The 27,341-nt window shown below is 45.3% G+C and overlaps 3 protein-coding genes across 20 annotated transcripts in view; 1 reads left to right on the top strand and 2 right to left on the bottom strand.

The window, feature by feature from the left end:
* The window catches only part of tjp1b (tight junction protein 1b), a 91,347-nt gene extending 88,312 nt beyond the window's left edge, over positions 1–3,035 (top strand). For all 18 annotated transcript variants that reach the window (XM_061823911.1, XM_061823913.1, XM_061823912.1 and 15 more), the window contains one exon: positions 1,335–3,035. In XM_061823911.1, coding sequence (XP_061679895.1) covers positions 1,335–1,429 — 95 coding nt within the window. In that variant the 3' untranslated portion in view covers positions 1,430–3,035. The remainder of the gene's footprint in view (positions 1–1,334) is intronic.
* Positions 2,258–9,806, bottom strand: zgc:101540 (hsFATP2a_ACSVL_like domain-containing protein). The gene is made up of 10 exons (XM_061823931.1): positions 9,160–9,806; positions 7,519–7,728; positions 7,286–7,444; positions 6,168–6,292; positions 5,893–6,087; positions 5,681–5,771; positions 5,319–5,517; positions 4,778–4,875; positions 4,574–4,704; positions 2,258–3,589 (listed from the first exon to the last, which is right to left on the bottom strand). Exons 1-10 carry the CDS (start codon positions 9,623–9,625, stop codon positions 3,413–3,415), a joined length of 1,851 nt encoding a protein of 616 aa, XP_061679915.1. The 5' UTR covers positions 9,626–9,806; the 3' UTR covers positions 2,258–3,412.
* A 1,915-nt stretch (positions 9,807–11,721) lies between these two features.
* On the bottom strand, positions 11,722–27,174 carry LOC133501806 (long-chain fatty acid transport protein 2-like). Its single transcript, XM_061821795.1, has 10 exons — positions 26,389–27,174; positions 20,050–20,259; positions 19,809–19,964; positions 19,225–19,349; positions 16,773–16,967; positions 16,604–16,694; positions 16,086–16,284; positions 15,919–16,016; positions 12,548–12,678; positions 11,722–12,476 (listed from the first exon to the last, which is right to left on the bottom strand). The coding sequence occupies exons 1-10, from the start codon at positions 26,861–26,863 to the stop codon at positions 12,300–12,302; spliced, it is 1,857 nt and encodes a 618-aa protein (XP_061677779.1). The 5' UTR covers positions 26,864–27,174; the 3' UTR covers positions 11,722–12,299.
* Positions 27,175–27,341: the final 167 nt, after the last annotated feature.

Here is a 27,341-nt window from a genome sequence, read left to right as displayed (position 1 = left end):
GCTTAGGTTCTCCTTACAGTGTGGGAACAAGAACTTTTACTAGCACAGTAGTTGGAGGCGGGGGGCATCTTTGTCTCTTATTCTCGCTTGTAATTTATCATCGGGGGGGGACACAGGGACCAATCGCTTGGTTGAACTCTTATTTAAAAGCATAAGAAAATGATGATTGCGCCTTTGCGTAGCTTGTCTTTCCGTCATTTTCACAGCCCAGATGATTATTATGCTTCATCAAGAATTCCTCGCCGCCTAAAGTAGAATCATAAAATACATTTTAAGGACGAAGTCACCCTCCCCGAGCTGACTATAAAAGATGTCGCACATAAAATCTGTGTTGAGCTCTTTCAGTGGTTTATGTGCTTTAACAGATTTTACCTTTTCTAACAACTCTTTGACTGACATTAGAGGGCAGGAAATATTCAAATTGTCTTTACGTCGTCTTCTTTCAATTTGTTTGAGACACTCCAGACCACGAACTTCACGAGCATCAACAATGGGACAATTTAAAGCTTCATTATTGTCATGGATCAAAAATCTAAAATCCTTACACAACTTAAGTCCTTTTTTCCCCAAGAACAAAAAAAAGCATGTTTTTTCTTAATGTAGTGTATATCTTTTTCAAAACGTATTTGTTCAAATGTGACTTTCTTGCGATGGATGTTTATATTCATCAACTGGAATCCAACTGTTTACTGTCAGAATGCACATCATATCCTCAATTATGTTGTTGAACAGGTAGGCCTAGAAAGGCTCGCTTGTAAAATTAATTTTTTTTTTTAAGTACTGTAATGACAACAGATCCCCGTAGAGGGCAGCATTTTATTGCTTTGGATTCAAAATTGGCACAGATGTTAAATTTTATAAGATCAGTTCACTTTATGGGGAGAAACGGGTGTTTTTGGTGCAACCAAGCCAGTGTTCTCCTGCTATCTACTAAAAAAAAAAAAAGATGGAAATCAACTTTTTTCTAGTGAAACGAGTCTTTTCAGTGCTTGTCACACAACAAAACATTTTGTCGGCCTTGAAAGATTTTAATATAAATTTCTTCTCATAAAATGGGAAAAAAAAATTCAGCAAAAAAAATATATATTTTTTTAAATTCCTGCGGCACTTAGGTGTACCCATAGTAGTTATTTTTGATTAACACTGGGCTTATCAGTGGGTCCTTTGTGGGGGGGGGGAATAAAAATTCCTGGACTAAAAATATTTTGAGAACCCCTGATTGAAAGGCTCATATTATTGAATGTTATTTTTATATTTTATTTTAAATGAGATGATTACATATTTGTTTCAAAAAAAAAAAAAAAAACAATGACCTATGTTTGTTTTCTGTGCAGGTGACCCTAAAAGCTGGCAGAACAAGTCTCTCCCCGGAGACCCAAACTACCTGGTGGGCGCAAACTGCGTTTCTGTGCTCATCGACCACTTCTGAAGAGGGCGACAGCTGGTCTGTTACAGAATGTGAAAGCTATGGGAAGCGTCTGTTGCCTGTGGGGGGAAGGCGAGGTGGGGGTGTGGCATTCACCTTGAGTGAATCCAACACGCATTGTTTACTGGCCTCCAGGAAAAAAAGAAAATGGGAAAAAAACACGGCGAGTCAGCAGAATCCAGCTGTTCTTTTTTGAGTCTTTTTTTGGTGCTTTTAAGGCTTGCAAAAAATTAAAAAATAAAATAAAAATGATGGGACTGAAGTTAGAGTGCATGACGGGTGCCACAGACTCATCTTGACATTTTTAGCTACTTTTTGTAATAGCTCAGAGGAGTGAAAGGAAAATGGAGGAAAAAAAGGAGAACTTGGGATCATGTTAATCTTGCTAAGGATGTTTTTTGCAGTGTTAAAAGAAAGTCAAAAAGAGCTCGGTTGGCATACGCTAACCATTTTGTTTGAAATCTGAGCACTTGATGTCACCGAAGACGTTGACAAAATGAAGGTTTACAGCCTGGCATTGACAACGCCCTTTTGCTGTGAGCAGGTGAAAAGTGACGGGGGTTTTTTTTTTTTTCGTTTGTTTTGTGTGTAGCAAATGTTTTACCGTAGATAAATATACTGACTTGATTTGATAAAGTCCTGCTGTCTAGAGATCTATGCATGTGCTACGACTCAGGTCCAGACGCCTGCTACCACTTCTACACGTGAAGCCCATCGAACACTGCGAGCAGTGATGCCTTATCTGCATATAAACATAGAAAACTATATCTAGAGAGAGTCCACATTGAACCCACCCTGATGCTCCAGTCACAGGTGACACGGTTGTCTCTCCTTTTTCTTTTTCTTTTTTTTTTTTTTATACTTTGATTCTAGCACACGTGACGAAACGACGCTGATCAAATGGAAGTTGTGCTTTGTTTTCCTGCTATGCATATGAAGCGTTACGAGGAGCAGAAAAGGACAACGTGGCTGTACATACCGCTAGCATATGGCCTTGGTTCTCTGTAAAGGAACTTTTGTACATCTATACTGTTTTTTATAAAAGAGAAAAAGGTTGTTTAAAAAAAACAAGGAAAAGAAGGCAATGGAGTTACATGGTTATGTTTGTATTCTGATTAAAACCCCTGAGCCTTGGAAACTGACATAAGCAGTAATAAGTCCAACTTTTCTACATACTGCATAAATACACTACGTAAGGCATTTTTAACCCTATGAAAAGTTTTTATTCTTATTTACAAAGACAAAATAAAATAGACAAGTGCTTGATTTAAACGGTTTTAAAAGATGTGCTCAAAGGGGGTTTGGATGGGGGCCCGGGGGGGTCTGTTATGACAACTGATCCCTTCCTTTATTTGTGATACTGGATGCTTTATTGTGTGCCCTGAAATGTATTTTTGTACTAATAGACAATTTATTATGGCACATCAGTACTACTTTCTTTTGATATAACACTTCAGTGCAACACTAATTTTTTTTTTCTTCATGTGTTGACCGTTCTTTATATTATTTATTTGGACTTCTTGTTTCAAACTCCCACCCCCCTGCAACACTTTTTTTTTATGTATACCACTGTATTAAAAAAAAGAAATAAATAGATTTTTCAAGTAAACTACTCTGTGGGGTCAGCTGTCGTGTCATTTCAAAGTCTACATTTACCATAAGTGCTTATTTAAAAGTAGTTTGGCTTTAAAAGGGAATATCACACAGGATGTCAAGAGAAATCTCTTGCAAAGTTTAAGCATGTTAATTAACACACCCTTAAAAAAATGATCAAAGAGCATTTGGTACAAGATATCTGTCGTGTTTGAAATGCTGCAGATAAAATATTATTGGCAACACACTGTAGTGAATTGTGCTTTCTAAGGTTGGTTAGGGCTGGAAGTACAGTAGCTAGTCTGGTGGTTGAATGCGAGTCCGTCCGTCCCTGAGTTGAGTTGTTTGAAGCAGCCAATCTGCCTAAGCACAAATATTTTCGACATTACTGTGCTAAAGTTTAATAGTGCCAGAGGTTATGGCGCTGTACACTTCCTCCGTCAAGGGGGCAAAGGTCTGTTTGGTGGCGTCGAGGTAGTACAAGGGATCGCTGATGAGGGCCGGGTCGAAGCCCTGTTCCACCAGCTTGGTTTTCTTCATCTTGAATGTGCCCGTCATCTCCAAGAAGGGCTGCAAGATGGGAAAGAAGTCACGGTCACGTTTTCTTTGGACAACTCGTCAATGTATCTTCTTTCTGAAAACGACTGTGCTTAGTGCCCCGCGATTGGCTGGCAACCAGTTCAGGGTGTGCCCCGCCTCCTGCCCGTTGACGGCTGCGATAGGCTCCAGCGCTCACTGCGATCCTTGTGTGGATAGGCGGCTAAGAAAATGGCTGAATGGACTGTGCTTAGTAGCATTGTATCCGTTTGCCAGTGACTATGTTGCATAACAGTCGTACAGTCATAAAAGAGTTGGGCTAAGCCAAAACCATTTTTATCTATCTTATCTTTTTGTGTCAGTTTAACCCGCTGTATAACGCAGCAGAACTCAATTTGGATTGGACCTTTGCTAAATTAAAAAATAATAATAATAATGACAGTTGGTGACTTACACCTGCACATTAAGCGATTTAATGTATGGGCACCAGGCGACACGAGCCTGTCACCCTGTGTTGGCTTTTAGAACTCCCCATACAATAGATTTGCATATACCGTGTATTTAACTGGATGACACCATTTTTTGGATGAGACAAGTGACGCCGGCACGATGGCTCAGCTGTTAAAGTTCTGAGGTTCCGGGTTCAATCCCGGACTTGCCTGCGTGGAGTTTGCATGTTCTCCCCGTGCCAGCCGGGCACTCCGGTTTCCTCCCACATTCCAAAAACATGCAACATTAATTGGACAATCTAGATTGCCCCTAGATGTGATTGTGAGTGCGACTCTAGCACTCCCCGAGACCCTTGTGAGGATAAGCGGCTAAGAAAATGGATGGATGGAAGATAAGTGACACTCAGTGGAGGAGCAGATTGCTACAGAGCAATGACGTGGTGTTGAATGACAAGCCGGCAAAATTCTACGTCACGCATTCCTGTGGCTTTTAGTGTTCGGAGTACTTTCGCCACGGGGTTTTTTGTTTTTAAGACCATGATGCATCCAAGCGCCATTGAAGCATTACCTGTATCCTGATAAATCGCGGGCGTGCATAGGCTGGCAAATAGCTGACCGCCTGCCTGTAAACATCAGCACAGTCGAAGTCTTCTCCAGGTTTCAAAGTGATTGCAGCCATGCCCGCCCGCCCTTCGTTCCCTATGACAGCGAAGCAGCATTGGAATCAGCCATGTTTATGTCTGTTCCTCCATACGAGCCGCTGGTGCCTTACCTTCCACCTTAACACCGTAGACGTTTGCCTCTAAAATGCAAGGCGCCGTGGTGAGGACGTCTGCAACCTCTGATGTGGCCACGTTCTCACCTTTCCATCTGTTCAGAAGAAAAGAGAGAGTCAGGGCAGGGTGAGCTCTGCTTTCAGCTTCCCCCCACTAACAGCTTTTCGACTTTTATATGTCACAAACAGATATCAAAACTAATATTTTCATTGTATTGTGCATTTCATAGCGGCTCGGCAACTCAGCTGGGACAGCCTCACAGTTCTGGGGTCCCGGGTTCAATTCTGCCCATGTTTTTGCACGTTCACCCCGTTACTGCGTGGGTTTTTTCCGGGGACTCTGGTTTCCTCCCACATCCCAAAAACATGCAACATTAATTGGACTCTCTAAATTGTCCCTAGGTGTGATTGTGAGTGCGACTCCAGCACTCCCCGTGACCCTCGTGAGGATAAGCGGCAAAGAAAATGGATGGATGTATATTTCATGGAATAAAGGAGAAGAAGGTGGATACGTGAGGGACTCGCTGGGCCAACTTGCCGGAAAGTGTCACCAACTCGATCCTGAAAGTAGACAAAGTTGTCGTCGTCGAAGCGAAGCAAATCTCCCGAGTTGAAGTACAGGTCGCCTTTTTTCATTACATCGCGGAGCCTCTTTTTCTCCGTCTGCTGGTCGTTGCCCGCGTAGCCAATGAAAGGTGACCTCTTCGTCACCTTTCCCACCAGGAGACCCGTTTCGCCTGGCAGACGGACGCACAACACGTAGCCACAATGGAGTCGTAGAAATTTACAAGACCAATATAAATGATTGTTACGCTGGCACCATGACACCCCCCCCCCAAACTGGGACTGCATTCCCTGCCTTCTCCACAATTAAAAACGGCTGACGGACAAGATGCTCACCTCTGGCCGCCTTGATGCAAAGACCCTGAGAGTTCCGGACGGGCTCCTCCTTCTCAATGTCAAACTTGATCAACAAATACGGGAAGATGCACTGGAGGGAGATGATCACACATTCGGTGAGGTTTACGACAAATTTGCTCATCTATCCATGTTCTCGGATGTTTTTGTAAGAGGAAAAATAGATATGCCAATACTTTTTTTGTTTTACCTACCCTGTTGAAAAACGTGGCCCGTCCCACAGCACCGACCTTCGAGGTGTAGTTAATAAATCCGATGTTTCCTTCGGTAGCCGCGTACAGTTCTTTGACTTTAATGTCACCAAAGCGTCTGAGGAAGTCGGACCAGACGTCTGCGCGAACACCATTACCCAGGGCGAGTCTCACTTTATGCTCCTTCTCGTTGTCCTTCTGCAGAGGGAGTGACGGCTACACTGGGTTAGACCACCAAAGATGGCGATCATTCCGGGGGGGGGCACAACGGATCTGACCTTGGGCGCGTTGCAGAGGTAGCGCATGGTTTCGCCGATGTACTGCATCACGGTCACGTTGTGCTCCCGGCAGTCGTCCCAGAACTGGGAAGCGGAGAACTTCCTCTTCAACACGACCGATATACCTGCAGGCCACATCATCAGAGGTGACATCGATATGAAATATTCGTGTCAAATGCTTGTTGCCAAACTTCGGCCTAGGGGCGGGTTATCTATGTTTTTAGTGGCTGAGTTGTTGTTATTGGACTTTTTAACGTGACGACATCCTTGACAACCCGTATCACTGTGACACATAATAATCATAAAATGGGGGTGGGGGGGGGGGTTGTAGTTCTTTAGGTATTCATCCATCCATCCATTTTCTTCACCGCTTATCCTCACGAGGGTCGCAGGGAGTGCTGGAGTCTATCCCAGCTGTCGACCGTCAGGAAGTGGGGTACACCCTGAACTGGTTGCCAGCCAATCGCAGGGCACATTGAGACAGACAAAAGCGGCACTCACAATCACACCTAGGGGCAATTTAGAGTCTCCAGTTAATGTTGCGTGTTTTTGGGATGTGGGAGGAAACCCACGCAGGCACGGGAAGAACATGCAAACTCCACACAGGTGGGACCGGGATCGAACCCAGGTCCTCAGAATTGTGAGGCCAACGCTTTCCAGCTGATACACCGTGCCGCCCCTTTAGATATTCAAATGTGGAAAAAAATATAACTCCAATAAAAGCAATTCTATTCATAAAGCCACTATGTATAGAGATAATTCAGATTCTGTGGCAAATGGCAAGAATTGGAAATTGCTCAACATTGCGATTCGTCTATAGTGCCTTTTATGAGACATATCACACAATGAAGTAATAAACACTCATTAAAAATATTGTCAGCTTACGCCGCCGCACATGTACGAAAAAGCTGCAACCCTATAATGAGTTTTAAGGCTCCACATATAATATGCTATGAACAAAACAAAAAAAAAAAACAAGTGAACCACAAAAACATAGTGCAGTTGTTCTGGTAAAAGCGATAATAAAGTTGGGGACACTTTGAGAGGGGTCTGAAAGTCTGAACAGCCCCTGCCTAAAGGCTTGCACCTGCTTTTGGTCGAATCAAAAAGTGGATTACCTCTCTCGATAGAGCCCGCTAACCCGATGAGAAAGCCTGAGCTGTGGTAGAGCGGCAGATTGACGTAGAAGACGTCGTCTTTGGTGACGCCGACCAGCGACTGGAGGAGGGACGCTTTCCACATCCTCTCGTGGGTGACGATGGCGGCTTTAGGCAAACCTTTTCGGGACAGAGGAAAAACCCTTATGGCAGCAACAAGGTTGGGGGAGTAGCGAACGCGGTCCCGGTCATACCGGTGGTTCCCGACGTGTAGATGTACAAAGCGGTACTCCTGATTGTAACGTTGGCTCGCAGGTCCCTTGACAAGGGTTGGTCCGAGGCCTCGGAGATCTTGTCGGCCAACAAAGCGACGCCCTGAATCTTTCGGGCGTCTGTTAAGAGGTAGACGCTGACCCCCTCCTCTCTCAACGCGGGTAATACTTCCTCCACAGCATCCAGCAGCTCTGCAAACACACACGCCCGCGTCCCTTCATTCATGTCACGTCAGCAAGTGCCCACCTTGACTCCTGTGGACCACCCGGACTTACTGACCATGAGGCACAAATACCAGCCAATATTGCTCATCCGCGCTTAGGTTATGGCTGAGCTGGGCGACAGCTGGAGTACAGTTTGGACTGGTCGCCAGTTAAAAGCAAGGCACGTAAAGGCAAATAACAAATTCTAATCTTGACAATCTTTAACCTAAGAAGTTTGCGTGGCAGCACGGTGGATCAGCATCGGCCTCACAGTTCTGAGGACCCGGGTTCGATCCTGGCCCCACCTGTGTGGAGTTTGCATGTTCTCCCCGTGCCTGCGTTGGTTTCCTCCGGGCACTCTGGTTTCCTCGCACATCCCAAAAACATGCAACATGAATTGGACACTCTAAATTGCTCATCGGTGCGATTGTGAGTGCAGCTGTTGGTCTCTATATGCACTGCGATTGGCTGGCAACCAGTTCAGGGTGTACCCCGCCTCCTGCCTGTTGACGAATGGGCTGGGCTCCAGCACTCCCCGCGGCCCTCGTGAGGATAAGCGGCAAAGGAAATGGATGGATAGATGGAAGTTTGTGTTTGTTAATGTGAGAGGCAGACAGACCACGTAGGGCAATGACAGAGAGGACAAACTCCAAACAGTCCAGGTTTGGACGCTCACCTTCAGTCATGTGAGGCGATTGTGCTGATCATCACGTCAATTCGCATTCACTTAATCATTAATCATCAAAAGAGAATGAATTATTTCTCTCTCCTTTTGATGTTACTCTCGCGTTACAAATGGCCTGCTTGTCATTTAAAAAGCAAATTGAAAAGCATTTCTCAATCTTAATAACGTTACATGAATACAGAGAATACACACAGTGGATCCACTATGATTTGGAGCCATATTGCACATGTAAATGCGATCCATTTTCTGAACTGCTTATCCTCACAAGTGTCGCAGGACTGCTGGAGCCAATCCCAGCTGTCAACAGGCAGGAGGCGGGGTACACACTGAGCTGGTTGCCAGCCAATCGCGGGGCACATCGAGACAAACAGCAGCCCTCACAATCGCACCTATGAGCAATTTAGAGTGTCCAATTAATGTTGCGTGTTTTTGGGATGTGGAAGGAAACCGGAGTTCCCGGAGAAAACCCACGCAGGCACGGGGAAAACATGCAAACTCCACACAGGCAGGGCCGGGATTTGTACCCCAGTCCTCAGAACAGTAAGGCCAACGCTTTATCCAGTCTACATTGATCTATATGATCACATGATCTCTTCGCTTTTATTGTTATGAAACTTTCTCCTCAGATTTGAAGCATGAGGACAAATCCAAATGTACTTGCCATTTATTTGGCCACCAACTCGTGGGTCCCCCACCCCACCCCACCCCACCCCACCCCCCAGCGGGTCCCTCACCTGCTGACGTCAGCAGCACTTTTGCCCCGGAGCGGATGAAGCAGTGCACCAGAGACTTGGCTCGGATGTGGAAGTTGAGCAGGGCAACCGGACAGGCCAGTTTGGCGAGTCCCAGCCAGGCGCACACGAGGTTGGGCTCGTTGCCCAGAAAGAGGGCCACCGGGTCCCCCTCCCGGAGGCGCGCCTCCTGCCTCAGCACCCGGGCCAGGCGGTTGCTGCGCCGGTCCAACTCCCCGTAGGAAAAGCGCTCGCCCTCGAAGTGCAAGAAGGTCTTGGCCGGGTGGCTCCTGGCCACCGCCAGGAAGCGGTCCAGCAAGCTGTAGAACGGCTTGCTCCTCTTGTACCTGAGGAGTCGCGCGGCGATGAGGAGACTCCTGAGGATGTAGGTGCAGTCGTCGAGCCAGTAGGGGAAGTGCGCCCTGAGGATCAGCAGCAGCCCCCCTGCGAGCGTCAGCCACACCAACATCGTGCGCCCGCAACACTTTGCCGGATGGCGGCGGCGCAAGCGGCCGCTCGACGACCCGTGGCGAAGTTGACGCGCGAGGCGGGAGCCCTCCTTCTTTTGGCGTGTTTGCGAGCCGCCGCGTGGCTCCCCACGCCCACTCGCGAGGGAACACGTACGCGAGCGCGATTCCGCCCTCGCCTTTGCGTTCTTCATCCGAGCGCGCCTTCAAGGGGCCCCCCGGCAAATTGCCCCCACTTTAATAGGGAATTTCCCCTTGAACGATTCATAGAAATAAAAAAGAAAGGACATTGACACGGAAATAAATCTTTTGGATGATTTATTTTCTACATCGGTACAACGTGTTACGAGATTAATTTCGAGGGAAAAGAGTGACATTTGGGTCAGTTTTGCGCATTTTAACCACTGTTGTCATGCCCAGCCGCAAACGCTGAAAATATGGATAAGTGACGCCCATGACAGTTGCCGGGGTTGTTTTGAACACCCCACTCCCCCAAAAAAATACGATTGATGCGTTTTTGCACCGCATTGTCGGCTTTCTAAAACTGCGACAGGCGGAGTAAATTGCTGAGTCCAAACTGGTGAGAAAAGCAAACACGCCCTCTTCTCATTTTCGTGCACTAGTTCATAGCAACGGTGGTGATTTTTGTTGTTGTTGTTTTTGCCATGCATACTGTTACTATCACATCGTGGAAGAACAAAAACAATCGTGACATTGTTGTGGCGCGCAGAAAGTTTGCATAAATTACCAGCTGGAGGAGGAGGAGGAATGGCAAGTGTGAAAGTGAGCCTTGTTTGTCAGATGATTTATGAAGGGAGGGCGAGGTCTCACAAAGACACACCCACACGCACATAAATAGACATTGCATGTGTTAACCACACAAAACATGAGCTCTATAGGAAGCGTCCTCAATGCAGCTATGTCAAAATCTGTGTGGAAAACTCTGCCTTGAAGTTTTTCTAATATTACCTTTAATAATAGTAATAATGGTGACAAATTGTTATATGACTTTACTTAGCTACAGTCGAGATGGCCGAAGCAGCTCTCAGTGTGACGCGGTGCAGCCCAAATTGCTCTCACAAAAATGAACACATATTCATCTGTTGTTGTCATGAGGGCGGCGGGGGAGATGTTGTCTATCCCAGCTGAGTTTCTACGAGAGGCGAGGTGCACGCTGCAGTGGTCGCCAGCCAATCACAGGGCACAAACACGTCTTCACACTTGCATTCACACCTAGGGACGATTTTGAGAAGTCGGAATAGCTTCGAGAAAATCCACATGGCCACAGCCAGAACATGGAAATTCCACAGACTGCAGCTGTGATTCGAACACCAAGCCTCAGAATTGAGACTGTGACTAGCAGCTTTGGACGGAAGCCCAAACTCGCCTCCCCCCAGCCACGTCCCGAGGCGTTCCCAAAGCAGCCGGGAGATGGAGTCTGCCCAGCATCTCCTGGGGTCTCCCTAACCCCAAATGGGAGCACCTCACCAGGGAGACGTGTCAGGGGTATTCTAACCAGACAACCGAGTCACCAAACCTGAGCCCTCTCGATGCGGAGGAGCAGGAATCTGAGCCCCTTTTGGATGACCAAAGATGTTTTTTTTTTCTCAATATTCGAGTGCAATCTTGATGTTCATACTGTGCATAATGCTACAGCAGCTTCGCAATTAATTACCAGTCCACTGCCACACCATTTTGTAATAATATTTAATATCCTCATATCAGGTTCGCAGGATAATTTGAGTTGAAAATACCCAGGATGTCCTTTACCAAGATATTCTGGTTGGTCCAAAAGGTGTTGGCAGCGGCTGGATTTCTCATTGTTATTCCAACCATCCATTTTCCGAGCCGCTTTTAAGGGTCGCAGGAGTGCCGGCGCTCATCCCAACTATCATCCGTACTTTGCTCATCTTGGATCACGCTTGTCCTTCATTTGAATATGAAATATAGCTTTAAATACTTTCTTTTGCGTTTCCTGCTCTCTCGCCTTTCGTCCCTCTTACTTCCCTGCATTTGCCCCCCACCACTTTTGCTCCACGAACAAATCATTCTTAACAGTTCCAGTGAATCAATGAATTCATCAAGAGTGCATCAGAATCAGATTTAATGGCCAAGAATTGAGTGACAGTGAAATGAATTATTAAAAACAAATTCCTGATTTTGTATAAAAAGTAGTTGGTTTCCAACAAACCTTTCAAAATGTTATGAAAAGAGCAGCAGTTTTTATGATTGACAGCGAATCTATGATGGAAAAATGTCTTAAACTGTACAAATTGAAGAAATATACCACATTTGGCCTATGCTGGGATCTTAAGTAGTGCTCCAAAAACCGAAAACCAGCGTGGCCACCCTGACCCGGTGAGGGGAGCAAATTCATATCGTACTACTTGACTCCTTCACATCACAAAGACGTGATAATTTCGTGCACGTGTGTTTGTAGGTCATCCCAAAACAGATACAAAATAGAAGACATTTATTCTTAAACGGTCATTTCTGTCAGAAATTCCTCTTTTTTATGTTAACATTGAATCTGGGATGACATATGCCGTGCGCACTAAAAGCTACGGTGATAGTTTGTCGCATTTACTTTTGGTTACTAATTAATTACTTAGAGCAGAAAAAAAGTCCTCATGGTACAAATGCAATACAAAAATAAAACATTCGGCAAGAAAAGTGTTAAATTTTGATGCTGCCTGATATAACCGCGTGCACGATATCCGTTGTGAGCGGGACGTATCTCTTCTCCTTGTCATCCAGAAAATAGAGCGGCTCCTTTATGGCAGAAGGGTTGAAAGCCTCCTTGACCAACTTGGCCTTCACGTGCTTGAATGTTCCCGTGACATCCAAAGAGCTCTGCGAGCAAAATCAAATTCACTCACACCTTCCCGGTGCGCCTCGTTTCGGCAACAAAACCGTCGGGATACCTGAATCCGGATAAAACGGGGCCTGGCGTAGGTGGGCAGGAAGCTTTCGATGTGCTTGAAGACGCCCAGGCAATCAAACGCGTGACCGTCTTTTAGCGCTACGGCCGCCATGCCGACTCTTCCCTCGTTGCCTGTGAACGGAGGAAAAAAAATATATATATACAGCTGAACTATATTCACTCATGAACACGTGAAGATCGAGGCACCGTATAGCGTGTTGTATTTGTATACTATGTAGAAAGTGTGCGTATAAATCGGTCTGCGTGAATGGTGGGGTGGGGGGGGGGTGGAGTCGAACCGTGCGTTTCTGTAATTGTACATGCAACCAAAGGGTCCCTGAGGAGGTGTGTTCTGCCTCAGCGCTGCTCAGGTGTGTTGAGGTGAAGGAAGACGGGGAGGGGTGCAGGGGGGTGGTCCCGTCAGATTGGTAGATGACCCCCACCCCCCACCCGACGGTCAATGTAGCTTCTTTTAATCCCTCGGGAGACGAGAGAGCGCGTGTTTCAGGGGAAACGGTCTCCATGGCGACTTATGTGTCTGATGCCACCAAGTATTTATGGATGCGATGAATGCACGGTGACCGTGTGCAGCGTTGGGGGGCGATTTTGGTCAAAATGATCAATACATTGACAGATGGACGGCAGCTTCAGTATTTAACCGGATGGATATCGAAGAACAGAAGCAAGTCTGATGAAGTGGGTGGTGGTGGTGGGGGGGGGGTGATTGGATGGCTGTATGAATGCACCCTGAGCTGGGAATTTTGCTCAGGATTTAAAAATCCAAAGCTTTTCAAACTATTACAGTGAAACATGACATAATAAATAGCCTTTATTTGTTCGGGAAAGTAGTCAAACAGAGCACAAACTACCGTCATTTCCAGCCTATAAGCCGCGACTTTTTTCGCACGCTTTCAATCGTGTGATGCGGCTAATTTGTGCATTTTTTTTCTAACGGCCACAAAGGGGCATCGAGCGGAAAAGGTAAGCGTGAGAGCGGTGGAATATATGTGCCGAGGGAGTGACTTTTACCGGTCCGGCCCTGTTAGCCCTGCGCTAGCGTGTTACTGCCGTGTCTCAGTGATTTTGATATATTATATTTTTTTAACCGGCCCTGTTACTGCGGTGCTAGCGTCAGCGTTAGCAGAGCGGCACTAGCATGAGCATTAGCGTGGCGGCGCTAGTGTTAAACTCTCTGTGTACCATCTTTCTTTGTAAACATCTCGTGTTTCAGTGTGGGCACTTGCGGCTTTTACGCGGCTGCGTCCTATGTATGTACCAACTGGTATTTCCGTTACAAATGTACTGAGTGAGGCTTATAATCAGGTATGCTCTGTAGGTTGGGGATTACGGTAGTTTGAAAGTTCACAGGAAGGCTCTAGTTCAGGGGTGTCAAACTCATTTTTGTCGAGGGCCACGTTGAAGTTCCCGTTTCCCTTTTAGGGCTGTTATGACTGTGAAAACATAAAAACCTTTAATCGCCTCATCATATTTCCACATGGAATGTATAAACTAATTTTGGAATCGGAAATCTCGGGTAATGGGTTTTTCAACTATTTTTTGTTTGGTCACACAAAAATTCCTGCAATACCTCAGCGTTATCATTCATGATATGACCATTTGAAATTTTGGCACGGATTCAAACAAAAATCATGGTAGTTGATACACAAGATTTGCCTTCGCGGGCCACATAAAATGATGCAGTGGGCCGGATCTAACCCCCGGGCCTTGAGTTTGACACCTGTGCTCCAGTTAATTAAGAGCAGGTGCTGGTACTTCCCCTTTCTAGTTGTGACAAAATGACTTTATGTTTGGATTGCAGTTTTCCATCACTGACACACAATTTGTGTCAGCGTTCATGCTTTGTGGTTCTCAGTGGCGCATTTTGTGCATCAGGTGCTTTGAGTCGTTATACAAAACAGGTTGCGTTTAGTCACCATCCGGGGCTCAGGTCGCCTTTCACGTCACTGAACTTTACGTTCAATCCACATAAAGTATATCACAGGTCAAGTGGAGATAAAAAAAGAAAACAAACATTTCAGGCAGGTTTGAAAACGCCACGGTGAACCCCGCTGAACCGAAGCAGTTCATTCACACATGGCCTTCACTGCGTATTTAGGTGAAGGGTTAGGACCCAAACATTGACTTGAAAGGAGAAATCCAGTGGTTTGCATGAACAATGTATCCAAAAGGTCATGTAATATGTACTCAATTAATTCCTCTCACATTTAATAGTCTTTTGAGAAGATTTTTATTGACAATTACGAATTTTCAGCCATGACCTAGATGCGCGGATGTGATGTGTAACGTGCCCTTCCAAACGCTCGATTACATGGGACACCATTTACGCCCAGCGCTGATTTCTCGGATTTATCCTAATCTGATGAAGAAATAGCAGTATCGGTTGATCGGAGGTTGTTAGCAGAGCTTCGGCATCCGGGGAGGCCGTTAGCTCACTCCCTGAAGCTCAGCTAACGGCTTCCCCGGCCACTGAAGTTCGGCTAACGGCCTCCCCGGACGCCGAAGCTCGGCTCGCGTTCCACCGCCGGAGCTCGCTCGTCAGACTCCGTGTCATTCCGCCCGAAGAACTATCCGAATATTCAACATTATTTACAGCCACAGGTTCAAATCTGTATGGAAGTATTCCTCCGTCTTCCCGACCAACCGATACTGCTATTTCTTCATCAGATGAGTATAAATCCGAGAAATCAGCGCTGGGCAAAAATGGTGTCCCATGCAATCGAGCTTTGTTGCGGCAGGTAACACGTCACATCTGTCCATGTAGGTCATGTGACTCACGAAAATGGCAGCACCCCTGAAAATTCGGAATTGTCAATAAAAAATCTTCTCAAAACACTATTAAATGAGAGAGGATTTAACATTACATTGTCAAAATAGAGTACAATATTACATGGCCTATTGGATACATTGTGCATGCAAACCACTTTAACCAACCAGACAAGAGAAAACAACCGAGACAAACGCACGTGGAAAGGAATAAGCAGCTCAGATTTGTGGTGTTTGCTTTTCAATTCAGCACCCAGAAGGCTGTCACAAAAACAAGTCAGTTGCACAACCAGTTGAACCACGCAAACCTCGTTGGTTCCTTTTCGATGGGGAGCTTCCTGCTGTCAGTCACATTAGGATTAGCAACGCGCAAACTTGTCAAATTGGGTCTTCTGAAGCATTCTGATGCACCCAAACATTGATCAATGCTCAACGAGCAACGCATAGTTGTATTTATTTCTTATTTCACGCATTGTGCCCATTCCACAAACCAAACCAGCTTTACCTTGGTTGCAAACATTTGTAGAATTCTTTCCACTGCACATGTGTACTAAAGATGGACTTTGTATGTAAGTGGTGCACGATTACCTGGCACTTCCACGCCATACACGGCGGCCTCGGAAATGCAGTCAGCCTGAGTGATGACGTCCGCCACTTCATTAGTGGACACATTCTCTCCCTTCCACCTGTCGTTTGAAAATGTGAAAATCTGTGTTGGGCACGCTCAGCTCAAACGGAAGAAAGGGGGAACTCACCTGAAAGTGTCGCCGACGCGGTCTTGAAAGTAAATGAAGCCGTCTTTGTCGATGAGCATCAAGTCGCCGGTGTTGAAATAGACGTCTCCTTTCTTTGAGACGTCGTGCAGCTTCTTCTTCTCCGTCTGCTGCAGGTCTCGGGCGTACCCCAAGAACGGCGCCCTCGCGGTTATCTCGGACACCAGGAGGCCCGGCTCGCCTGTGGCGTGGCCACAGTCAAATAAAATCATCATGCGGTAAATGATATAAAGTTGATCACATACAAGAGGCGTGGACAATACATGAAAACAGAATAAAATATTTTGAGTTTTTATTTGTGCGTGTGTGTGTGTGTGTGTGTGTACATGCATTCGTGGCCCCTTCATCTTTTCTGGTGGGTATTTTAAAAGATGTTCCCATTTATTTATTTGGGATTTTGAGGATTTTTAACATCCTCCTCACCCCCGAGTTTACTGATAGCTGCCTTCGATGCAGCTTTCGTCACGCGATCTCCGGTAATTGCTGCGGGCGTGACGCACCTTTGGGAACCGGGATGCAAAGGCCGGACGAATCCCTCAGAGGTTCCCCCTGGTCCACGTCGTACTTGATCAGTGTGAAGGGATAGCGCCACTGAGAGACAACGTAAAAACCAAGATCGTGGATTAAGAAGTAGAGCCAAGCAAAGGATGTGTTGACGTTTTGACTTACTCTGTACAAGAAGTTGTCTCGTCCCACAGCTCCGATTTTGTTGCAGTAATTCATGAAAAAAAAGTTCGCCTCCGTTGCGCCGTAAAGCTCCAGGATTCGAACATTTCCGAAGCGGCTTACGAAATCCCTCCAAACGTTGGCTCTGATGCCGTTGCCGATTGCGAGTCTTACTTTGTGACTTCGGTCGTTTGGTTTCTACCGCGAAAACAAAGGTACAGGTTTGTTTGCCTTGGAAGGCGCACGTTATGGAAACAAAGCTTTTAAATGATATGGAAACAAATAGTTGGCTGCGCACATATTAAAATACACTGTGAAGTGAATTCAGAGATTTGTTCTCCAGTTATACGTGTTTGATGACAATTGCTGAAAATGTGCAAAAACTATGCAATACTCAATTGTGTAGATACAGTAAAGCATTTAATTATTTCAGTTTTCCTTGAGTATTTTCCAGTTTTTTGTTTAATCACTAGGTTCTGACGCCCCCGCTAGGTCAGAATTCAGTATTACAACAATAGAATATGACGTAGGGGAGCTCTTCTCTGTGATGATTCTACAACATTTTTATCCTTTGAACGACAACCAGTGGGTAGGAAGAGATGGAAAATTTTGGAATTGCTGCATTTTGTGCATTCGTTTGCTCAGATGTTTCTGAAATTGTTTAAGTTACGGCAGGCATCTTGTTGAACAGCTAAAGCGTCCTCATGAAGATGTATGAATCTCAGCCGTAGCAGATGACTGCTAAATGTAGTTTACTTTTATCGTCGATTCTTCTTCTTTTTCTTTTGGCTTATCCCCTTAGGGGTCACCACAAAGTATCATCTTTTCCCATCTAAGCCTATCTCGTGCATCCTCCTCTCTAACACCCACTGTCTTCATGTCCTCCCTCACAACATCCATCAACCTTTTCTTTGGTCTTCTTCCTCGCTCTTTTGCCTGACAGCTCCATCCTCAGCACCCTTCTACCAATACACTCACTCTCTCGCCTCTGAACATGTCCAAACCATCGAAGTCTGCTCTCTCTAACCTTGTCTCCAAAACATCCAACTTTGGCTGTCCCTTTAATGACCTCATTTGTAATCCTATCCAACCTGTTCACTCCAAGTGAGAACCTCAGCATCTTCATTTCTGCTTCCTGTTGTTTCTTCAGAGCCACGGTCTCCAATCTGTACATCATGGCCGGCCTCACCACTGGTTTATAAACTTTGTCCTTCATCCTAGCGGATACTCTTCTGTTACATAGAACACCAGACACCTTCCGCCAACTGTTCCACCCCGTTTGGACCTGTTTCTTCATTTCTTTACCACACTCTCCATTGCTCTGTATTGTTGACACCAAGTATTTGAAGTCATCCACCCTTGCTATCTCTTCTTCCTGGAGCGTCACTCTTCCTCCTCTGCCCCTCTCATTCATGCCGATATATTCTGTTCTACTTCAGCTAATCTTCATTCCTCTCCTTTCCAGTGCAGGCTTCCATCTTTCTAATTGTTCCTCCGCCTCCTCCCTGCTTTCACTACAGATCACAATATCATCTGCGAACATCATGGTCCAAGGGGATTCCTGTCTAACCTCGTCTGTCAGCCCATCCATTACTACCGCAAACAGGAAGGGGCTCACCGCAGGTCCCTGATGCAGTCCCACCTCCACCTGGAATTCTTCTGACACACCAACGGCACATCACACCGCTGTTCTGCAACCTTCATGCATGTCCTGTACTATTCTAACATATTTCTTCGCCATACCAGACTTCCGTATGCAGTACCACAGTTCCTTTCTTGGTACTCTGTCGTAGGCTTTCTCTAGGTCTACAAACATACAATGTAGCTCCTTCTGAGCTTACTTTTATCGTCGATGCATTTGTGATTAAGATCCATCCATCCATTTTCCGAGTTTCGGGAGTGTCGGAGCCAATCCCAGCTGTCATCAGGGAGGTTGCCAGCCAATCGCAGGGCACATCGAGACAAATAGCCACACTCACAATCACACCTAGGGGCAATTTAGAGTCTCCAATTAATGTTACATGTTTTTGGAATGTGGGAGGAAACTGGAGTGCCCGGAGAAAACCCACGCAGGGATGGGGAGAACATACTAACTCCACACAGGCAGGAACGGGATCGAACCCCGGACCTCAGAACTGTGATGCCGATGCTCTTTTTGCTTTGTTACTTCAACTAAAAGCCAGTATCAGTTGTCAGGGTGACAAATGTTGGACTTGCCATTGGCCCAGCAGTAAATGGGGTGGGGTCTCCAGTTGCTCACTCGCACTAGAGAGCGGGGGCCCCTAAAGACAGCTCATTTCAGCCAGACAAGGAATAGGATATGCAAAGTGTGAGGTAATATCTTTTTCTTTCTCTCTATGGGTTACTTGGACAAAAATGCATTCTTAAAAGCCCCACAAATAGTCTCCTATATTTCCTTGAAATAGTGTTCAAGTGTGGGATTAAGAGTGGCTACCTTTGGTGTGTTACAGATGAAACGCATGATTTCACCGATGTACTGTATGACGGTCACGTTGTATTTCCTGCAGTCATCCCAGAATTGAGATGAAGAGAACTTCTTCTTCAGGGCAACTGTGAGGCCTGAACACAACATTCCAAAAAAATGGCATTTACCTTAATTGGGTACATCAACAGTGCTTGTCTTGCGTGTTTACGTTATGATTTATATTACCATATAAATGTATTTTGTCAAATTGTAACAAATACACACGAAATAGATGTACGACTAGTTTTGAAATCAGAGGCTAACAAATTGATTGTACAGCTTCCTGTAAAAGAGGGATTTGTAACAAAATATGGTTGCCATATCTCAACATTATCAACGCAGATGACTTGCTTTCGCAGGCCTCGTGGAGGGCCAGATCTCGCCTGCGGGCCTTGAGTTTGACACCTGTAGTGTACAATCTGGTGCTGATTCAATTTGACACGATGAGGATTGTGTCCATGGGAGACTCTAAATTGGCCACTGGGCTCAATTTGACGCCTGTCTCTCAGTGCCACTCCAGTGATTTACCAGATGAATGAACGTCCTGTACGTACCTAACTCGATGCCTCCTGTGAACCCGACAAGCCCCGAGGTGTGATAGAGAGGGAGGCTGATGTATAGAACGTCGTCGGAGGTCAAGCCGGACGCGCGGAGAACCATAGTCAGGCGCCACAGTTTGATATGAGTTAGCAGAGCGGCCTTAGGGAGACCTGTTGGAAAGAAAAAGAACAGGAAGCGACTAAGCTTGTTTGCCATCCGGCTCCGGAAAACATCGACAACGCAGTAGGAGCTCACCTGTGGTCCCGGATGTATACACATACACAGCAGGACTTTGCATGTTCACATGGGATCTTAAATCTTGGCCGATAGGTTCAGATGACACGTGGCTCATCTTTTCAGTGAAACTCTGCATGGCTGAAGTGGCGGGTGTGCTCCCCATGAAGAACACCGTCACCTGCTGCTCGAGAAGTTCTGGCAGAACCTCTTCCACAGCGCCCTGCAGGTCTGGAGACAAAACCCTCTATAAAATCGGGTACTATACACACCTACCAAAGATCGGGTTCAATTTGAGCACTCAGCCGCTTCTGCTCAGAGTCAGCAAAGCCCCTATTATCGGAAGTCTTGAAACCAGCGTTTCCCTTTTGCTGCAGCCTGTCAGCATGTACAGTGAAGAAAATAAATATATGAACAGTATATATTATATACTATAACGCTATATTGCAAGTTCTCCCACTTAGAAATCATGAAAGGGTCTGAAATTTTCATCGTAGGTGCATGTCCACTTTGAGAGAGATAATCTAAAAGGAAAAATCCAGAAATCACAGTGTACGATTTTCTAATGATTTGTGTGATACACCTGTCTGTCAGCTACAATTCTGACCTTGAATCAGATGCACCTCTGTGAGGTTGTTAGCTGCATAAAGACACCTGTCCACCCCATACAATCAGTAAGAGTCAAACTTGTAATGTGGCCAAGACCAAAGAGCTGTTCAAAGATACCAGAGACAAAATTGCACAACTCCACACAGCTGGAAAGGGCTATGGAGAAATTGCCAAGCAGCTTGGTGAAAAAAGCTCCACTGTTGGAGCAATCATTAGAAAATGGAAGAAGCTAAACATGACTGTCAATCTCAATGGGAGTGGAGCCCCATGCAAGATATCACCTCGTGGGGTTTCAATGATCCGTAGAAAGATGAGGAATCAGCCCAGGACTACATGACAGGACTTGGTCCATGACCTGAAAAGAGCTGAGACCACCGTTTCCAAGGTGAGTGTTGGTAATACACTAAGACGTCAAGGCTTGAAATCATGCATGGCATGGAAGGTTCCCCTGCTTAAACCAGCACATGTCAAGGCCTGTCTTAAGTTTGCCAATGACCACTTGGATGATACATAGGAGTCATGGGAGAAAGTTTTGTGGTCATATGAGACCAAAATGGAACTTTTTGGTCATAATTCCACTAACTGTGTTTGGAGGAATAGCAATGATGAGTTCCATCCCAAGAACACCATCCCTACTGTGAAGCATTGGGGTGGTAGCATCATTCTTTGGGGGTGTTTTTCTGCATATGGGACAGGACGACTGCACTGTATTAAGGAGAGGATGATGATGGCCATGTATTGTGAGATTTTGGGGAACAACCTCTTTCCCTCAGTCAGAGCATTGAAGATGCGTCGTGGCTGGGTTTTTCAACATGACGACAATGATCCGAAGCACACAGCCAGGAAAACCAAGGAGTGGCTCCGTAAGAAACATATCAAGGTTCTGGCGTGGCCGAGCTCGTCTCCAGACCTAAACCCAATAGAAATTATTTGGAGGGAGCTGAAACTCTGAAGATCTGTGTAGAGGAGTGGGCCAAAATCCCTCCTGCAGTGTGTACAAACCTGGTGAACAACTACAGGCAATGTTTGACCTCTGTAATTGAAACAAAGGCTATTGTACCAAATGTTAACATTGGTTTTCTCGGGTATTCAAATGCTTATTTGCAACTGTATCACACAAATAAATAATAAAAAAATGATAGATTGTGATTTCTGGATTTTTCTTTTTAGATTATCTCTCTCACAGCGGACGTACAGCTACGATGAAAATTTCAGACCCCTCCATGACTTCTAAGTGGCAGAACTTGCAATAAAGCAGGGTGTTCAAATACTTCTTTTGCCCACTTTAAATACCGTACTCAGTTTTAAGTTTCCGATCTTGGCCGGTCTGTCCCAATCTCACCGCCCCCAATGTCATTGTGTACCTTGTCCTCACTAATTTCGCTTTGAGGGACAATAAACAGAATCTGATTCCGATTCACTCGGCCAAAGGTTCAACGTAGTGCAATGCCTCCTTGCGATTTGAAGAATAAATTATTTGCCACAAAACCTCCAATCTGATGGATTTTCAAACTGGTTGGTTTCAAGATCAGATTTAAGAGTGAGCAAGGACGGCTGCTCATATTGAGTGCTCTCAACACATAGGCCAAAATGAAAAATGATGTGTTGGATATACTTCACCAATACAGTCACAGTAAGACTAACTAAACCAATATTAGTCTTGTTTTTTTTTTTTTTTTAATGCTTTTTCCTGTCAAAAAAGCAGTTTTGTGCTTTGCCACCCTTACGTAGGTAAGTTTCTTTCGGCTTGTCCCGTTAGGGGTCGCCACAGCGTGACATCTCAGAGGAACGCTCATATTTGGTCGGTAGTTTTTACGGCGGATGCCTTTTCTGACGCAAACCCTCTCGAGTGGAGGCCCCAGTGGGATACAAAATCACAACCTCTGGTTTACCAAACCAATGCTCTAACCACTGCGCTACGGGGACCAACATCAATGAATAACTTGAATGCGGCGTACTTCACTGGATGTGTTGTGTAATGTGACAATGAGTGACAAAATTAGAAATGGGCCAGGGTTGACGGTAAAATGGTTGAATGTACTTTACTGAGAGATGCTGACTAATTCATTTCTTGCTACTTCAATCGTGCATTTCCTCTTTTCTCCCTGTCACTATTTCTTTCAAAGGAAATATTCAACGTTCACGCCACCCATTTCTTTGAAAATTGTTTTACTTGATGACAGATAAGACTACCGTAATTCCCGGCCTACAGAGCGCACCTGGTTATAAGCCTCACCCAGTACATTTGTAAAGGAAATACCATTTGGTACATACATAGTTCCGCACCTGCGTAAAAGCCGCAAGTGCCCACATTGAAACCCACATTGAAACACGAGATATTTACAAAGAAAGACAGTACACAGAGAGTTTAACCTTAGCGCAGCTGCGTGAATGCTAACACTAGCGCTGCGGTAAAGCTAACGCTAGCGCCGCTGTCCACTTCTCTGCCTTCCTTGAAAATTGTATTTTGATTATTTAGTTTGTACTTGCTTTATTTCATCTTGTTTTATTCTTAGAACAGAATCTGTTCTCAATTCCCTTTAAAAGTACAAGTGATTTATCTGACATGTTTTTGCTTTTTTTAACATTGTCATGCATGATGTATTTGATGGGCAATCGTGTGAATTGTTAACCAGCTCAGTGATGGAAGACCGTAAAGGTGAAACTTGTGTATAATCAGTCATATCCATCGTGGGAAATGCGTATATTCAAATTTAATACTTTTCAAAGAAATGAGAGGTCTCAACATTTAGGTAATCCTTAAATTTAAGCAGGCCAATTTCAAATTTTGTCAGTCATTGTCCGATTACATAACACAACTAACGTTGTCCTTTAACACTCCACAAGTAAATTACTCATTGATGTAAGGGTGGCAAAGTGCGAAACTTCCTCTCTTGAAAAAAAAACAAAACCTCTTAAAAACCAAAACAAACATTGATTTTCCCTTGCAAAATGCTACCTTCCGTATTTGTTAAGCATGTCCAGTGGATTTATTTTCTGGACTTGTTAAAAGTACTGAACGCACACCCTTTTCTTGTTTAATTTGATTGTGAAACCAACCAATCAGAAAATCCTGCAGATTAAGGGTTTTGGGAGTAAATACAGTGTGCCCTTCTCCATTGGCATACATTAGCCCCCGTACATTCGTGGATTTTTTTTCCAATTTTCATTTTTTTTACTATACTTTCACGATCGTAAAGGTCTTAAATTCTCTTCTAAATAGATGAAGCACCGCATTAAACATTACATGACTGATATGCACACTGAGATCCCACATTTGCAAACGTTGTGTGACTTGTCCAGTAAAGTACAATTAAACACACCGGTTACACTGTTAGTAAGCATGCTTTGCGGCACTCAAGACCTCCATTGTGCTGAAAAGCATGCTGGGAGCATGTATGTAGCATTTGAAGTTCACATACTGTGTGAATTATTTTGTGAATCATTCTTTTATATGTTTTGCTAGTTATGCTACTCTGTTTGCTGTGGTGTGATCATTTTAGTTTTGATGCGACACCGTGAATGTGTACAACATCGTCAGCCATGTTCCCTCTAAACTGCGCAACTATGCATTTGCGCACTTGTTGCACACTCTCAGTGCAGGTGAAAAAAGATCCAGTACAGAAAGTTGCAGTGAAAGATATTCTGCAAGCATTAATTGAGAAAAACAGACGGGGATATCATTGTGGATTAAAAAAATAATCATGAATTAAACAAAGTTAAAAGTGACATTTCATACTTATAATTCATAGTTGGCTTAGTTTGGTTAGCAATGTATTTTTTTAGTTGTTGACATTTTCAGTGTAAGCAAAAAAAAATGTTCTGACGGGAATGTAATCTGAAGCTTTTAATGAGGGATGTAACTTCAGTGGATGACACTGATTGAGCACAGTGCATACGTCTGATGTTGCTCACAGTGGTCAAAGGGAGCGCTCAGAGCCTTAGCGTGTTTGCGCAGACACGTCGAAAATTAGAGGGAACTGTGATAGTCAGTGATGACCTGCCTACACAGGCAGCGTGTGGGGCAATGTGACCTTCTTCTGCTTACAGATGTGAAATTCAATTGTTCCAAAACTGACACATGAGCGCCAGAGATTTCATTATCTAGAGACCAAAAAAAGATCAGCAAAAAGAATCTTCGGAGAATCTGAAGAAATCACTGCATTTAAGCGGCAAAGCCGAAAACCAACATTGAGTGCCCATGACCTTCGATCGCTCGGGCCTCACTGCACCACCACATATGCTCAGGACCACTTCGGAAAATCAGTTTCAGTAAATACAGTTTTGTGCTACATCCATAAATGCAATTTAAAACTCTACCATACCAAGCAAAAGCCATTTACCAACAATACCCAGAAACGCCGCCGGCTTCTCTGGGCTTGAGCTCTTAAGGTGGACTGATGAAAAAGTGGAAAAGTGTTCTGTAGCCCGAAAAGTCCACATTTGAAATTGTTTTGGGAACTTGTTCATGTCGTGTCCTCTGGGCCAAGGAGGAAAAAAAAACATTCGGACTGCTGTGGACACAAAGTTCACAAGACAGCATCTGCGAGGGTACGGGGGTGTGTTCGTGCCAATCGCATGGGTAATTTACACATCTGCGAAGGCACCATTAATGCTGAAAGGTACATGCAGATTTTGGAGAAACATATGCTGCCATCCAAGCAACGTCTTTTTCATGGACGCCCTTGCTTATTTCAGCAAGACAATGCCAAACCACATTCTGCAAGTGTTACAACAGCGTGGCTTTGTAGTAAGAGTGCGGGTACGACACTGGCCCCCCTGCAGTCCAGGGTGGCGTGAAAAAAGTCCCGCAGTGATTTCTTCCAGCCATCGGACGATTTCAGCGCACATATTTTCACCTTTGTGATATGTAGTTGTCTGTAGGCATAAGAAAGATGCTACATTAAGCAGCCTCCATTTCTCCAACTCGTAGAAGTTGCATTGATTGACAGTTAAGCGGGGCGCAGGTTCAACGCATCCGGTGGAAAGGCCCACCGCATTTGAGAGTGGAGGGAACAACTTGATTTTCTGCAATTTTGAAGCCTTGTTTTGCATAGTTGTCAATTTTGTTAACTGTTCAAATTTGGTAGGCCTGTTAACACTGTGTCAGATTTACAAGGAATACTCATTTTCACTTTACAGGGGCTTTAAGAATGTTATGAAAACCAATGATGCAAGCAGCAACTTGCTCATTGATTTCAAATTTTTAAATCAGGGTGGCACATTGGCTCAGCTGGTAAAGCATTGGCCTCACAGTTCTGAGGTCCCTGGTTCCATCCCAGACCCGCCTGTGTGGAGTTTGCATGTTCTCCCAATGCCTGCGTGGGGTTTCTCCGGACACTCCGATTTCCTCCCACACCCCAAAAACATGCAACATTAATTGGATACTCAAAATTGCCCCTAGGTGTGATTGTGAGTGCGGCTGTTTGTCTCTATGTGCCCTGCGTTTGGCTGGCAACCAGTTCAGGGTGTACCCCACCTCCTGCCCATTGACAGCTGAGATAGGCTCCAGCACTCCCCGCGACCCTTGTGAGGATAATCAGCTATAAAAATGGGTGGAATTTACAAATTACAAGGCACATACCTTTTATCAAAACTGAACAAAAGTGATGTACTTAAACGGGAATGGGGAACCTCCATCTGTGATCATGGACAGGACTTCTTAGTTTATCACCTTAACACCTGAAAACGTGGCATCAAGAGAGAGCCACGCGCACAGCGTGTACTGTGTTTGTTTTTCGAGCACGTCACCTCGAGCCACCAGCAGGACTTGGGCGCCGCTGCACCTGAAGCAGTGCAGCAGGGACTTGGACCTGATGTTGGAGTTGAGGAGGGCCGCCGAACATCCGAGCTTGAGCACAGCCAACCAGAGCCACGCGAACACGGGCTCGTTGGCTGCGAACAAAGTCACCGTGTCGCCTTGCTTCACGAGGCCGCTTTCCAGCAGCACCCTGGCGGCCCGGTTGCTGAGCCGGTCGACCTCCTGGTACGTGAACGTCTCATCTTCGAAGAGCAGCAGCGGCTTGTGCGGCTGCCTTTTCGCCGTCTCCACAAAGTGCTCCACGATAGTGTAGTTGTTCTGGGTGTGCTGGAAGATTTTGCGTCGGATTCGCAGATGGGTTACCATGAATTTGACGTCCTGGTACAAGTAAGGGAAGCGGAATAGGAGGAAAAGCGTAAACCCTGCGAGAAGCAACCACGGGAGCATGTTTGCAATGACCTGCATTCACCTCACTTGCAGTTTAGTTCCACGCGATATATTGACAACATAACGTGACCAGGGTCGTCTTTAACTGCAGCTGTTTCCGTGGGTGGGGTGGGGGGGACGAGGACGAGCAGGCCCACGGAGATCACATTGCGCAAGAACCCAACGAGTCAATCATTGCCGAAAATCAATCCGAGGACGGACGAATCCGTTGGGTGACTTTTTTTCTCATCTCAGTCCCTTCAGGGTCACGCAAGTTCAAGTAAAGATGGTCGAAGTCACTCACAAGTCACACTGCTATGAATTGAATTTTCAAGTCATGGCCAGGTCGAGCGGGCTGCGCTGAGTGATTTTCAACATTTTGCATCACTTCCTCTCCAAAAATTACTTATAATTTCACCCTACATAAATTAAAAAAAATACTTATAATTCCACCCCTGCATAAATCAAGTATTACTTGTAATTAATCGTAATAATTTATTGTCAATTCGTTTTGTTC

This window comes from Syngnathoides biaculeatus, chromosome 6, assembly GCF_019802595.1.
Source record: "Syngnathoides biaculeatus isolate LvHL_M chromosome 6, ASM1980259v1, whole genome shotgun sequence".
In the NCBI taxonomy this organism is placed as follows: Eukaryota; Metazoa; Chordata; class Actinopteri; order Syngnathiformes; family Syngnathidae; genus Syngnathoides; species Syngnathoides biaculeatus.
This window is presented reverse-complemented; position numbering and strand designations above follow the sequence as displayed.